This window comes from Lissotriton helveticus, chromosome 3_1 (assembly GCF_964261635.1).
Source record: "Lissotriton helveticus chromosome 3_1, aLisHel1.1, whole genome shotgun sequence".
Classification (NCBI taxonomy): Eukaryota; Metazoa; Chordata; class Amphibia; order Caudata; family Salamandridae; genus Lissotriton; species Lissotriton helveticus.
In genome coordinates, this window is record NC_136061.1 from 1,001,587,345 (window position 1) to 1,001,602,835 (window position 15,491).

Sequence of the window (15,491 nt, forward strand, 5' to 3'; positions counted from 1 at the left end):
TCCCGATTCCTTTGGCAGATAACAATCTGGCAACTCAAAAATAACATTACTCGTCATGCGGCCAAAATGAGGAAATGTTTTAGTGCTGTTTCTTCTGCGTTTGTTTTATATGAACATAATTTGGGCTTGTTCAATAGACAAACTATCGGAATTTTGTTTTGACAGTTCTGTAAGACTGCTAAACAACTTTGCCTTTAGACTCGCTTTTATTTATACACTCACAAATCTCTATTTGAGCTTGGCTGACCACATGGTCGTCCTACAATGGTTATATAGAATTATAAACTTTTTCCTCTGCTTAGGCACGCATGAAGGCGGGAAAGAGAGTACGCGTGCAGTTTTTAATAAAAGGACAACCTCTGGGAAGATGGCAGCCGTGGAGTACTCTGGAGGCGGGAGTCAGCAAGCCGCATTAACTTTGCAAGGAAATCCTCTCTGCCCGGGCCTCTCACTGAGATATGGATGACAAAAATACAGCTCTGCCAAGTATCACGCTTCAGGGCGTTAGACTAACACATTTCCGTGTGGTGGTCCGCATCACCGCACTGAAATGCGAAGTTACGCATATAGCGCCTCCAAGCTGTGCCTGTTAAGTGGCCCAGCACCTCCCACAACAATAAAGTTTTACAAAAACCATGTAAAAACAAGAAACAAACTGGTAAAACCAAAATGCTGACCAACAATGTTGTAATTATTGGCTTTGCCACTGTTTGTTTTTGGTTATGTTTCCCATAATCTTCTTTTTTTTGTTTTTGTTTTGTATAGTGTGAACTCGACCCAAAGGTATGAGAGCGCTTTACATGAGCACCAGTTGCGTTACAGACGGACACATTTTTATTTTTATTTTTTTGTTAGGCACGGGGAGTGATTTGCCCACAATCACAGGATGTTGAGCATCCCTGCAGGGAGTCGAACCCGGTTCCCCAGCTTCGAGGTCGACCGCTCAAGTCGTTAGACCACATCCTCTTGTAGAAACTGGTTGCACTGATTTTCCATTAGGAATATTTTTGGAAATACTCCATGCATCAACACATTTTACTAAATGATGCTTTAAAGAAATGGTACCTAAAATTTCACAGTAGTTTATTAAAACGTCTTCCTAGTTGCATTTTTTTGTGAACATTCTATTTTGAAAGCAAAGACTCATCGATCTTGCTTTCAAGCTTCTTCAAATATTTGCATCTAATTGGAGAGCATTCTGGGAGCATCATACTTAGCCTTATATTTTTGAACTTGGCAGTCGTGCGTGCACATTTTAATATTGGAACCACTGTCAGCAGTGTAGTTTGAGCTTAAAACGCTTCCTTAGTGCGCCCGTCCTAACAATAAAGCCTTTGCATTAATGAACCATGAATACAAGTTCGAACAGCATTAACAAATGGACACAATTATTACCTTAACTGCAGAAAATGACCTTCCCAGATTCATAATGTGGTACTGTGAACTGGCAGCCAAAGGGTGTGCTGCTGCTGAGGGTTGGGCCTACTTGAAAACTTGTCCTTGAACCCAAACAATATATCCTGGGCCTCGTACTATAGGAATTCCACACTCCTGAAGTTATTGGCAACAAGCAAGACTGTTTTCGTGTCTGCTACGAAATGGGCAGTAAGGAAGAAGTTTGTTGTAAAGAACCAAATAGCGAGGCTTGGTTTCAAGCATGCTGTTCTTCACCTGAACCATTCTACGAGGCGTGGCACCCGTGCTGTGATGCAGCATCATTAAAAATTTGAGATGATGAAAGGAACCCAGTGGGTGTAGCGGTCTTGGTCTCCGCTTAAATTGTATCTTAGTTTATCTTCCATGTGAGGGAGAGGATAGGGATAACTTGAAGAAGTACTAATTGTAAATCTTTGGGGAGGGCCCTTTATTCCTGGTTTGGTGGATCTCCTGAAAAGCATAAAACTGATGCAACAGCCATCTTTTCTGTCAACTCAACAGCCAGTATGCTCATTCTGTTGATTAAACAGAATGAGGCCACATTCAATAGAGTAACACTCTCTGTAACATAGCCTTGTGAAAGGAACCCTGATGCTGAGAGAGGTGCAATTTAGAGTTGTGCAATGCATATTAAAAGATCTGTTGAGGGTTCTTTCTTCATCTATGCATTATCTTCTCGGGGCACTGCTGTGAAAGAGGGGGATCAACAGTAGTTCTGAAGTTTCTTTTAATGAAAGTGATGCTATATTCAAATAAGAATCCCCACTACAACCAGTCTCTAATCCAGAAATGGTGTGTTGGACCAGCCTCAGGAAAATGGATGTGTCTGATGATCCCAAAAAATGAGGTGCCCAGGTCCTGCCCCTCTTCCTCCACTCCTTACCCTGCACCCCTTAAGGTACCCTGGCACATTCACTGCCTTTTCCCAAAGGACTCCTCTCATTCTCCCTCCATGGTCTCCACCTGCTTCTCCTGGTGAGCCAAAAATAGACTTCCCCATTCCTCTCATGTTCCCTGACACCAAAGAGTATCTACAGTGCTGCTTGTGGCTCTATTCCTCATTGCGCTTTACTTTTAAATGTAATTCTTGGTGAACAGCTAAAAATGTAGTTTGTTATGCTATTCAAGTGCTTTTTCACTTCCCCTGTTAGGCTCTATGAGTCCTGGATGGTTTTACAATTAACCAAGCTGAGTTTAACTTTATCAGATTTTAGTTCACTATGATCACCTGGGATCTAATCACTTAATCATTGCCGTTGTCTTGAGGTCCCAGATAAAACTCCATCTAATCAAGCCGATTTTATGCTGGCAATTTGTGTCACAGAAGGTAGAAAGGACGATTTCCTGCAAGAATGGTTTAATCTTTGTATGGTTCATAGAATAATAGAGCAGTCATTGAGATCTGCTACTTAAGATGTGTGCTCCGTCCTTTCGACCATAAGGTACAATTAACTTTACGCTTATGTCATCATTAAAGTTTAACATTATCTTTTTAAGTGTCTATGGCCTAAACAGTTTTTGAAAACAGAAAATAAATCTAGCCTGGTAAGCAGAGCAAAGGGCTACCTACCCTTATGCTTATTCAAGAGAGCCATATCAAGAAACAAACGGAAAGTACTTTAATTGGGCCCCATTTCATTTGTTAGCAACTTCATGTGTCTCTGCCGCACATAAAGGTGTTGTAGTTCTTGGCCGCAAGAAATGTTTTGACAATGTAGTCCAAACAGCAGCGGACGAGGTGGGCCATTGTGAAAATACCACTGAATCAATCTACTTTTACTGTTGTTTCATTCTACGGTCATATAGTAGATGACCCAGATACTATTTATGATTTAATACTTCAGTTAGTAGGCTCTTGACAGAATATATTAATTGGAGATGATTTTAATGTTATTTAGTCAGCGGAATAAGATATAAGTAAGTTCAAACAGGTACAAAGGAAGGGCATCTTAAAACTGCTAGGGCTCTTTAAAGGCTTAACTCGGCTTAATTTCTCCCAGGCGAGCAGTCAGCCCCTATGATAGACAAACACTTTTTTTTGTTTCACTATCAGTCTGCTTCTCAAATTGATTTTTTCTTATTTGCAGTACAGTAACAAATTCTATAACCTATTTTATCCCAAATTGTTTTTCTGATATTACAGCAATTTACTTAGAGATAGAGCTCCCTTTCACAGTTGCTCCTTCATCAAGATGGTCCTTAAATAGAGTTTGTTCTTTAATAGATCTTTTTGGGAAGACCTGGGCAATTGAACTCGACTTTCCTTTGATGAAAATAAGGGTTCTGCTTCAATTTGAAACATTTGGGATGCTTATAATGTAACTTGGAGGGGAGAAATAATTGTTTTCCAAGCTAATCTTGACAAATTAGAGATAATCAAATAAAAAGCACTGTCAGATGCTTTCCAATTAGCCGAGGCCAAACTTGATCAACTACCACAGGCAGAATTACCTAGCTAGAGAATCCGCAAAATTGCATTTACAGAATTTCTTACTTGGAAAAAGATGTTCTTAATGCCCAAAGATTTGGGCAACAGATGTATGAGGAGAAAGAGTTAAGTGGGATACTCTTGGCCTGGCTGTCTAGAGCCTGGAAAAACCCAGAATGTGGTCTCTAAAATTAGAGACTCCAATACTGGAACATTGGTCTCACACAGTTGACAAATCGAAACAATCTACTTTCAGCATTTTTCCAAATCTAAAAGAATATTTAAATCCTACAGAGATCTATATCTAAAACCTTTAGCTCAAGCCGAAATCCCTTTGCTTATCCAATTAAAGCTGCAGTTGAAGATGTCTTTCCGATAACAGTGAATCAAGCTTCCGTTTCAACAATAAAAAATCCCTCTAATAAACCTGTTAAATCAAATTCTGAAATTAGACTGGAAACATTTAGAAAATGTGAATTATTTTAGCCTAATAACTCTGTTAAACGCAAGCTATAAAATCTGTATGATCATTTTAATGGTAAGGATCTCAGAGGTAATTCTTAACTTGATAAATGAGGACCAGTATGGGTTTATCCCTGCTTACTGTTTATATAACAATACACACTTATTGGTAGAACCCATTGACTATTTTACAGCAAATAAAATTCCAGCAATAGTATTTTTGCAGACACAGAGAAGGCGTTTGACATTGTAAGCAGAAAGGTTAAAGTACTGGAGATAATGTCATTTCCCAACCAGCTCATCAGGCTAATTACTTCTATATATGAGGGGTCAACTAAGTCTTTGGTGTTGAATCGAGGAGCTGCAGACAACATAAGGCTCGCCAGAGGCACCAGACCTTCACTTTTTTGTAGTCTTTATAGAACCACTGTCTGTGTCTCAAGAAAAGGTGAGGTGCTCCTCAACTGAACCTGTACTCCGACAATTTGGTGCTGTACCTTCAATCCGATTGTAGCATAATTAAATAATCTTTGACGCATTTTCATTTTCATCTTTCAGCCCTACTTTTTTAATACGAATGTTAAATTACTGCCTCTATTTTTTAAATCGGTCTATCACAGGAAGCCATAAAAGTACTTTAGGGTTAGTGTTTACCCAATATGATGATCTATATAAACTAAGCTATACCCACCTTATACATAAGATCAAAGCTATGCTAGACAGGTGGGATAAGCTGGCAATTTCCATTAAAGGCAGAGTAACTGTAGTTAAAATGCTAATTTTCTCTCTTTTAAAATTGTTATTCATGGCAGTTCCAAGCAACTTAACTAATAAAATTATTCTCTAAAATTGGCGCTCAGATCAATAGTTTCATTAGTAACAAACCTATATCATGGCTAAGCCTGCGAAAATGTAACTTAACATAGGAAGAAGCAGGGCTGACTCCTCCAGATGGAAAGGGATATTATCTTACAACCTTCTTAATAATAAATGCTAGATTTGACAATTTAGTCAACTTTAATATATTCAAATTTATTTTTAGAAGGGATGAAGAGTGGGATTTTCACCTATATGTACCCCCCACCCCAACTCTCCGAGTGCAAAATCCTAAATTGGTAAGATACTGCACAACCGTCTTTTTTATGCGAAAACAAACCCAACTGGGTAGATTTTTGCAAACCCTTGCTTTTCGTGCAGGAACTCGCTTAAATTGTTATGCCCTCAAGATCTTCATGGTGAAATGAGATGAGAGAAAGCTGATCTCAGGAAATTAGGGGACTGTTTCATAAATAGTGAGTTAATTCCCTGGGAAACTGGTCGACCTAAACTACAACTTTCTCAAGTTACAAACTTCCCTATTCACAAATCAAATATATACCTTAACATATTACTTTACAAATTAAAGCCTCCAGAGTAATAGTTGGGTATCTGTTTAATCTACCTAACGTCTCGAGACGGGTACGATGGTTGCGAATCTCCCGAAATGATTTTGAAAAACTGTTTTGAGTAGCACAGAATAAATGGCTGAAAGAAGCAAGGATAACCGAATCCAACTTCCAGCAAATGCAAATCTATGCACAGTGGCTGGAATACTAAACTCCACCAATATTACATAATTGGAACCAAATATCTCCAATCACAGTCCTAGATGTTTAGAACCTGGAACATGGGTCCATATAATTTGGAGATGCCAGGGCTAAAAGAATTTTGGGAAAAGGTTCTTTCATGCACACAGATCATACTCTGAGTTGCTTTAATTCAGGATGTTAGTTTCTATTCTTCTGGACAGTTATAGGCATTTGATGCTTAGACCAAGAAGTGCCCTTATCTGGTGGTTCATTTCGATATTAATAGCCTCTCTGTGATTATGGTACATTGGAAATCAAAGAAACCCCCATAATGTCAAATGCGGTTTGGTAAGATTAACACGGGCTATGTAAAGAGAATCTTTATTCCAAACACCAATGGGGTGGAGAATTTCCTAAAGACTAAAAGTTATTTACGAATCGAGACAGGTGAGCTCCCAATACTCTGATGCCGTTTAAAGTGCAAATAATTTTTTTAGATATGGAGATAAAAGTAAGATTGCAGAGTAAATATCTTGTGCCTGTTCTTGCATTATAAATAGCTGTCTAAGCACAAGACGATGCATATTCAATACAAAAGGAGGAAGAGGCAGTCGGGGTTTTTTGGCACTATCACGAACTAGCGCCCCAGGTCCTGATGGGATCCCCCTGATTTGTTTTTGGATGAACTTAAGATCTGGGATCCTGCTTAGACAATGGTTTTAAATGCTGCAGTGAGGGAGGGCCCCACCCTTGTTGTCCTTTGCTGTAATTGCCTCTGTATTCACGAAGGGGTACAAAGATAATCCCCAATGCTATCGGACGATATCCCTGATTGATGCCGTTGCAAAGGTTTTGGGAAGGGTGCTTTTAGAGATATGCTGTTTTGTGAGCGGATGAGATTAATCTAATCTCTAATGTACAATATAATTTTAGGCTCGGCAGATCCACAATTCACCAATGCTTGAATTTTATTTCATTATAAACACGTATACTGTTGCCTGCTCTGAGTCTATTCCTGAAAAGCTATGGTGCTTTCTTCTCGCGATGGGGGAATATTGTGATATTTGCTTCTTTTAAGAGATCTACATGCCCATACTTCAGCATCTGTGCAGTATTCTCAGGGTTCAGCTTGCACTCGCCCTTTCAGTACTAGCCAGGGGTGTATCCTTGCACTTTTTCATTTTCCTCTTTATCTTAATGGTTTGGAGCAAGCCACCTTTCTGTGGAGAGCGATTGGCCACGGGTGGGGAAGAGACCGGTTCCGGTGCTACTGTATGTTGACGATACGGTTCTCATGGCTAGGACCGCCGTCGGCTTACAGTTGTTACTGAACAGGTTTGTTGCATTTATGGCCAGTTTGGATCATGCGGTTAACTTCACCATGTAATATGTGATGGTAGTGCGACCATGGTCTACCAGATCAAAAACGTTTAAGTTGGATAATCACACTGTGGCTAAATTCCCGGCCTTCTCTTATGTTGGGGTATTGCTTGATTGCAATAAAAATTGAAGTCCTAGATCTCTTATAAGAAAGGAGAGTTTGTTAAGGCCAATGCTGTCATTGCAAGCTTTGCTTAGAGGCTGGGGTCCTGGCCGCCCACGAACCCTAATTAAGGTTTATCAGGCCAAGTGTGTCTCCGAGACTTTTAGTGAGGTATGGGGATACATAAGAGTTGATAACATCCAGACGGTTGAAAATATGTTTTTAAGGCATGTGCTGCAGGTCCCCCAATGCATCTGAGCTTTTGGTGTTCACAGATTCTAAAGAGGATGATCAAATGATAGCAGCTGGCTGTAGGTGTACTGATCTCTGCCCAGGCTTTGGATGTGCTTTAGTTCACGTACACTGTGCCTGAGTGCAAGCACTATACAAAAGTCAAATGTATCAGCATAGTCAGTTTGTTGTTACAGATCAGTCGGCATCTTTGCTACATGGCCTCCAATGTGGAAAACGGCAAACAATGGTGCAGTGGCTATACCAGTGGCCATTCAGTGAACGCCACCAGGTGAGCAACGGGTGTCACACAAATAGATGACAATATTGTATCTACAGGCAGACTTGGTGATCTTAAGCCATTAACACAATGCTTCTCTACGGCACGTGCCATCACATGGAGATGCAGAGTCCGCCACAAAGGGCAATGTCTCTTGGCCTTGTAGCATTCCCTTTATAACGTCAGCTCGCCAAGCAGTAAACTCTTTTAAGAATAGCTTTGCAGCACTACGAACCGCAACCTTCCAGAGGCCGCGCACACTTCAGCCCCATCATTCATTCATACTTCACTGTGACCTTCACACAGAATGACTAAGCAGGCACACTAACCTGCTGAGCTATATTTGAATCACACCCATAAAGCTGCAGGTACATACACTTACGCAGGTGTCCTTACTACCTTGAAATGACTCCTATATTTTCCGGTCCCTGGCACTGGCTTCATTCATGGAGTTGGGAGCCTAGCTCGATTGACTTGAAGCTGCATAAATACGGCACATGCTCATTGCACGGGCTACGCCACCATCGTTCCTACTGGCCACGTTTAGGAACACGCCACCCACACCTTCACGTGCCAGGAACAAATACCAATTGAACACTGGGAGTTGTGGTCTTGGGAGGAAAACAGTTGGTTGGCAGGCGGAGATCACAATGAAATCATATGTGTATGAAGTTCCTGTAGCTATGTGTTTATGCCACACATTTCTGGTTAAATCCTACACAAAAGATCAATGGGTTAATGCATGACCGGTGTATATTATTTGTAAATCTCAAACTGAACAAGTTAATTGGGGGGGGTGTTAGTGCAGGTATTTGTGTGCAATTTGCAAGTCGCAATCCCAGCAAGTTATATATAGAGATGGGGAAGGGGGAGGTGTGGGGGGTGGGGGGGGTTGCGGTGTCATGCAACCATGACAGGAACGAAGGATGGGAGTTGGAAGGGGCGGTTGTGTGTGTGCCCATTCAACCCCGATAAGTTGGTATAGAGGGTTAAACCACTGCTGCAGAATAGTTGTGTAAGAAGCGCAGAAAAGAAAAGGTTAGTTTTATACCGAAAAGAAATCTAAGATTTTCCAGAACCACAACCACGCCTCCTTGCTTCAATCCCTTCTCTCGTAAACTACACACTGTGTTTAGATTAAGGATAAATGACTACTTGTAGAAACAAGCATTTGCAATGCAATAGGACTCGCGTTTACGCGAGACCTATTGCATTGCAAACAGGAGTGCGGGTAGGGGGACGAGAAGGCAGGAACAATGGAACAACGGGAGTGCAGGTAGGTGGGAGGGCAGGAAGGCATGGTAAGAAAATAGTGCTCACAATCTAAGTACCACATACCATGCAACACTTGAAGTAAAGAGGCCAGTAGCCATGGAAGGATACAAATGACGATATGGGTGTCATAAGGAGAGACTGACGGCCTAAAAACCATTCAGAAGGCAGCATTTAGTAAGGACAAAGACACAAGCCAAGGAAAAAGATGGGCGGGGGAGTGGGCAGAACTTTCACTCCATGCTTCATTACTAAATGCCTCGCATGGCAAGCAGCGCATGCTTGCTGCCGCTATAGGGTCGACCTAAAAATATTGACTATCCGCTACATGTGAAATTAGTACTGTGGTGCTCGTTGGTCACATTGTAATGGCCTCTCGTAACATGAATCTGTCTAAGTTGTCTTGGACCCTTTTGATGATTTCTCTAAACAAAATAGTGACGGTGAACAAGGGTTGACTATGAGAGACAGGGGAATATCGGTTGCAACACTCCTCTTCTTTCCTGACTGTTTTAGCACCTCTTGCTCTCCTCTTTATGTTCTTTATAGTTTTACATCTCAATATATTGAACTAGGAACATTTCTGCAGTATTGCATAGTTATGATCGTTTAAGCAGGTCTATGAAATAAGATGAAATAACTACTATCAGCTTGGTAAATGTCCAGTATATTCTAGATCTGTATGTTCTTATATTCTTTCTTCATTTTATTACACAGGAAATTGATTTGATTGACATTCTCTGGAGACAAGATATAGATCTTGGAGCGAGGCGTGAAGTCTTCGATTACTGTCATCGACAGAAGGAGTATGAATTGGAGAAGCAGAAAAAACTTGAGCGGGAGCGTTTGGAAGCACTTCAACGAGATCAAGAAAAAGCCTTACTGGCTCAGCTTCAGCTAGATGAAGAGACAGGGGAATTTGTTCCCATCCTGCCACCTCAGCATATTGAAGCGGATACTGACAGCATTTCGAACAGTTCTTTACAGGTAACATAAGCAAAGTTTCTTTGGATCTCCATTTGTCTTAGTGTGCGACTAACTATTAAATCTTTCATTTTTGAGGTAGGCAAGGAGAGATGTACTCATCTTTTTGTTTATACATATCCTCGAGATCTATAATGTTTGATTTTAATATTTTAGTAGTAAAATCATCCTCCAATGTCATTTTCAACACCTTACACATTCACAGCAGTTCTCCTCCAGCTTCTCAAATTGCCCCATTCTTCTAACTGTGACGTACAGACTTAGATTAGATTTAGCTATTTTTTAAGTGGCCATCGTATTCTCTTACACTGATCATCTTCTTCATATCACTTTTTCACTTGAGTTGTTTTCCCTTGATTTAGAATTCATTTTTGTGTTCATTTTATTCTTTTTTACTCCTCATAGCAGTGAAGATAAACCAGATGAAATCAATTAAAAAATGTGAGCTCCTCAACCGAATTGTGTTTTCAGGCAATGGCTCTCCTTTCCCAATCTCATTTGGCTTAATAGCACTGTTTCACAAGGGAGCTGCACATGGCTGGTAGTCTCTTAAGAGTCACAGAGCCTTATATTTTTTCGCCATGCAGTTGAATGGAGTCAATGTTAAAAGTTTCGTGTGATCTGCTCCAAATTCTTTTTTTAAATATTTTTTCTCCAAAAACATGAATTGAAATCGGATTGGTTTTCAAATGACAGATGGTGTTCATGTTCAATTTTCACATAAAATATCAGAAGTTTGAGTGTTTTTATACAACACCTAAACCCCAAAATCTAAACTATAATGCCTTGCAAGAAACACAGAGACCTACCAAATCATTCTGGATGTTTTTATAAAGTATTGAGCACCTGCATGTCATAATGGAGTTGTTTGTGGAAGAAAATTATCAGAATACACCCAGACTCCTTTGTGGCACACCCCATGCCCCCATTACTATGATACCTCTCCCCCTTCTGTTCTGCAGATGCAGTCAAAATCCTGTGCAGTGGACAAATAATAGTGGACAAATAAGAGTCCTGAGTATGAGGGCTTTAGCTTTTGATCAAGATCTTGTTTTGTTTTCTTGTTATGTTGTCTGTTGTGGGAACCGATTGGGACCTTCCTCTTTAACTCCACATGGGTAGGAGACTTGATGGTTGAAATTGCGCATTCCCTGCTTCTTAGCGGTTTAGAACCCTACACTACAAATTAAGTAATTGCACTTGTTAACTCTTCACTCCAGTTACTGGGTGTGATGCTTCTGCTGAACCACTGTTATGACCAACAGAGAATACCCTGAATTGGTCTAATCTAGGACACTCAGAGCATGGTGAGCGCTAGTAAGGAAGAGATTAGCTTGCATATAGTCTTAGACAAGAACAACTATCGTAAAATACGTCCAGCAGTTCATGCACTCAATGCAAAAGATCATTTGAGGTGTTCATATGGACTCAAGATTCCTGCCCAAAACCTCCTATCCCCTAGTCAAACTATTAGATAAAAACATCCCCCATTCTCTATTGATCCTTTATTATTTCTGAGGCCTCTCATCAGAAGGAAAGTTTGTGTTGAATAACTATTTAGCAAGTTACATTAAACCTCAACTCCTAAATGTTAGGCAGATACAAGATACCAACACTTTAGGGATATTTGCCTTGACATGGTAGGCATATGGCAGCAAAGGATATCAATGACCTTTTTCAGCTTTTTTCTCTCTTCTATCAGCCAGCTTGCTGCAGACACATCCAAATATTCTAATGGCAGGTACATTTAACAAACGTTTAAACTCTTTGTAAGTTTCAGTACTTTTTATTCTCGAATTTTATTAAGTCAGACTTTGAGGTTGACTGAATCAATATTGCCTCTGAATAGACAGTCCTCTTTCAATTTTTATCTATCGAAAAATCCATGACAAAGCATCCTATTAACCTTTTAGCAGCACACTGGAAATCATGAAATCTTGCAAAGGTCGTGACATACCGCATAGACAACAGAACTCATAACTTTTTCGTGTCCACACCTGGGACAGTACGTTTTAAATATTTATGCTTTTCATGTTTTAGCTGTTGCATTGAGCCACTTGGAGCATTGATAAGTAGTCTTTTCATCACTGCCCAGTAGAGCAAAGACATCACTCCTCGCTAGCTAAAAGGAGAACTGAATGTTGCACATTTCGTAGATTGACAGGCGACTGTCAAAGATGGATTACACATGACCTGAAATATAACCCTCAAAATACATTTTAGTATTTCAAAGCACTGCCTGCAGATGTAAATGGTTCTAAAGTTATGAGACTATTGCTGTAGAAATAGTATGTTTTCCTCATTCTATTCAAACTTGGTATCCATGCAAGACATTTTTTAAACGGATAGAGACTTCTAGCTGCAGATTCCTTACCTTAGAGTATTCCCCAGGTGTCAGATAGGATTTGAACATTTTCGAGCAGTACACCTGCATGCCGGTAGGTGGAGTCATTCAGCTCTGTGTCTGCGTGGACCATGCGCCATACCAGTTTGCTGACATCTCTTCTTTGTTTTTCTGCGCAACTCAGCACAGATATGTGAAGCACTACCCCCTCATCAAAATTTTACTAGCTATTTATAGACTTTTTGTCATCAATTTTTTAAGAATTCTTCTCCTTGTGTTCTAGGAATCTCCCCTAAGAAACAACCATGTGTTGCCAGTCACAGGCAGAAGTCTGTGACACACCCACGCTTTTCTTTGGTGTTTGGAGCAGGACCACGACTATAATGCCTGCTAGGACTGCTGTGCCATACACCTAAAAGCGCAGAGGAGCGTTTTCTCAAGCTCCTAGCCGCCCAATAATGGACGATCCCAGTCTTGCAAAAAGTCTGGGACCGCTCACGGAGCCAAAACCAACAGTTGTCTTGTGGATCCAAGTCGTCGGGTAAGCCCCACCGAAAGAAGGAGTCAAAGGACGTTGACGAGGTCTTTGACTTCATCATGCTATTTTTGACAGAGCCCTTGCCAGGGTCTGCTCCACGCCTCACTGACTATCCTGGAGCCGGGGCGACCCCAGCCTAACTAAAAAAAGTTCTATGAGGCCATGAACCTCATATTTGGGCTGTTTGACCCCTTTGTAGTGCATTTGCGCCCGTGGGTTTGGGAGGGCGCCCAACTGGATTCCCAGTTTACCCTCAGTGTCAGTCGGGCCCCTTGGATCAGGTGGTGGATCTGTAGAGGCACCACCTACGAAATCGTGACCTTCCTCAACGCCAGCTCCTGTATCAGCACTCCTGGTGCGGCCACACCCCTAGGTGGTATCATCCCCATCTTTGTGCCTGACTCTGACACAGAGCTGAATGGGCTTTGTCTGATGCCAGCTCTGACGCTGACCGGGACTGTGCCCTCTGAGTTGGAGCCAGTGCCTTTTTCATTCCATAGGCCTGGAGAGGTAGACAAATGGGAGGGTTCTGATGACCTATATGGTTATCAGAATCCCCTAGATGACACAGAGGACAACTGGTATGAGGAACTGGTGGATACCTGTGGATTAGACACCTCATGGGACACTGGCTTGGTCTTTACCCCCTTCCATGACTATGCTTTGTTCACAATGATGGTGCAAAGGGTGGCAGATGTCTTGGACCTTCAGTTGCCCTCAGTGGCAGTCGATACAAACATCTTGACTGAGGTACTTTAACCGGGATTTGCCCCCCTCCGAATCCTTAATCTCATTTAATAAAGCCCTTCCCGATGTCTGGCAACGGCCTGGTCCAAGCCATGGACAGGGGTTCCTGTGCACAGGACGATAGCCCGACATCGAAGCCCCACTCCTCTGGACCCCCATTTCCTCACCCAGCACTCCAACCTAGCAAGCTTGGTGGCCCAAGCCTCCACTTCCCGAGTCAACCCCATACATTCCCTACCACTTCACCATATAGGGAATCCAAGAGGCTGGATACCCTCTCCAGTATGTTCTCTTCCACCAGCCTACCATTGCAGTGCTTGAACACAGCGTGCTCTTGTGCCAATATGATAAATACAATCTGGAATTTGGTTGCTCAAGTGCTGCCGGCTGTATCAGAGGAGGCCTGAGCAATACTGTCACCAGCAATTGCAGATGACGGAGATGCAGAAAAGTTCAGCATCAGATACGGGTTGAATACGACCGACTCAGTGGGCCGAGCAATTTCAGCACTGGTTGCCGCTAGACGCCATGCCTGGTTGAAAATTGCTGATTTTTCGGTTATGAACATGCCCTTTGGCTCTCGCCTTTTTGGTGAGAAGATGGACTCAGCGCTGGAGCTTTTTAAGAATAGGAAAGCTACGGTCAGGTCTTTGGGCCTTTCCATGTCCCCTCGCCAACCCCAGTCAACCTTCCTCCCTTTTCGTGGCTACGGAAGAGCCCCCAGCCACGTTTATGCCCACCTATCAACCACGGGCAACAGACTTCCTAGTCTTTTCGGAGTTGTGGATGCAATTCCCTTAGACCATGTGGGGCCCCTTGCCAGAGGTTGCCTCAGTCCACATCTCCCCCGGCAGTTAAAAACTCCAAATCCCTTTAGTGTGCCCTCATACCAACATGGACATTCAGTGGAAGGCAGGATAATCCATCACATGCACCACTGGCAGTCAATAACTTCCAGCAAGTGTGTTTTACAGATTGTACAAAGGAGCTACTCCTTCTGCTTTCTGGACACCCTCCACCAATACCATCCACTTATAACCGGCTGAAGGAGGACCATCTCTCCTTGCTCAATCAGGAAGTGTTGGCTCTCCTATCCAAGGGAGCCATCGAGAAGGTGCTGGCTTCAGCAGTAGTTGCTATTCCCGCTATTTTCTGGTGCCCAAGTAGGATGCTAGACTTGCACCTTCTCAAGTTCTTCCTGAAAAAGGAGAAGGTTAAGATGCTAACACTAGCTCAGGACCTGACTGCCCTAGACCCGGGAGACTGGATGGTGGCGTTGGACCTGCAGGACACGTATTTCCACATCCCCATCCTGCCTGCATACAGACATTACCTGCGGTTCATGTTGGGCCAGGAACTCTTTGTTTTCCCTCATCCCATTTGGCCATACCAGCACCCCTCGGTGTTAACTAAGGTGATGGCAGTGGTTGCAGCACATCTTCAGAGGTTGGAAGTTCTAGTCTTCCCCTATCTTAGTGCCTGGCTCTTGAAGGCAGGCTTGACCCAGGCAGTCATCTCCCGACTCCCTCCAGACTATGGCAGACCTCCTGCACTCGCTGGGGTTGACTATCAACATGCCTAAAGTCACACCTGACTCCCTTCTCAGATGATCCCTTTCATCTAAGCAGATCTAGGATAGTCATGCTATGATACCGATGTTTCAGCCTCTTTCCTGGATTTCGGTGAGACTGCCTCGAAGGCTGTTCTGCCTCATGGC

General features: G+C 42.3%; 1 protein-coding gene across 2 annotated transcripts in view; it reads left to right on the top strand.

Moving 5' to 3' along the window:
• NFE2L2 (NFE2 like bZIP transcription factor 2) overlaps window positions 1-15,491 on the top strand; it is a 172,370-nt gene that overhangs the window by 115,574 nt on the left and 41,305 nt on the right. For both annotated transcript variants that reach the window (XM_078681515.1, XM_078681514.1), the window contains exon 2: window positions 9,879-10,148. In XM_078681515.1, the coding sequence (XP_078537641.1) occupies window positions 9,879-10,148 (270 nt within the window). The remainder of the gene's footprint in view (window positions 1-9,878; window positions 10,149-15,491) is intronic.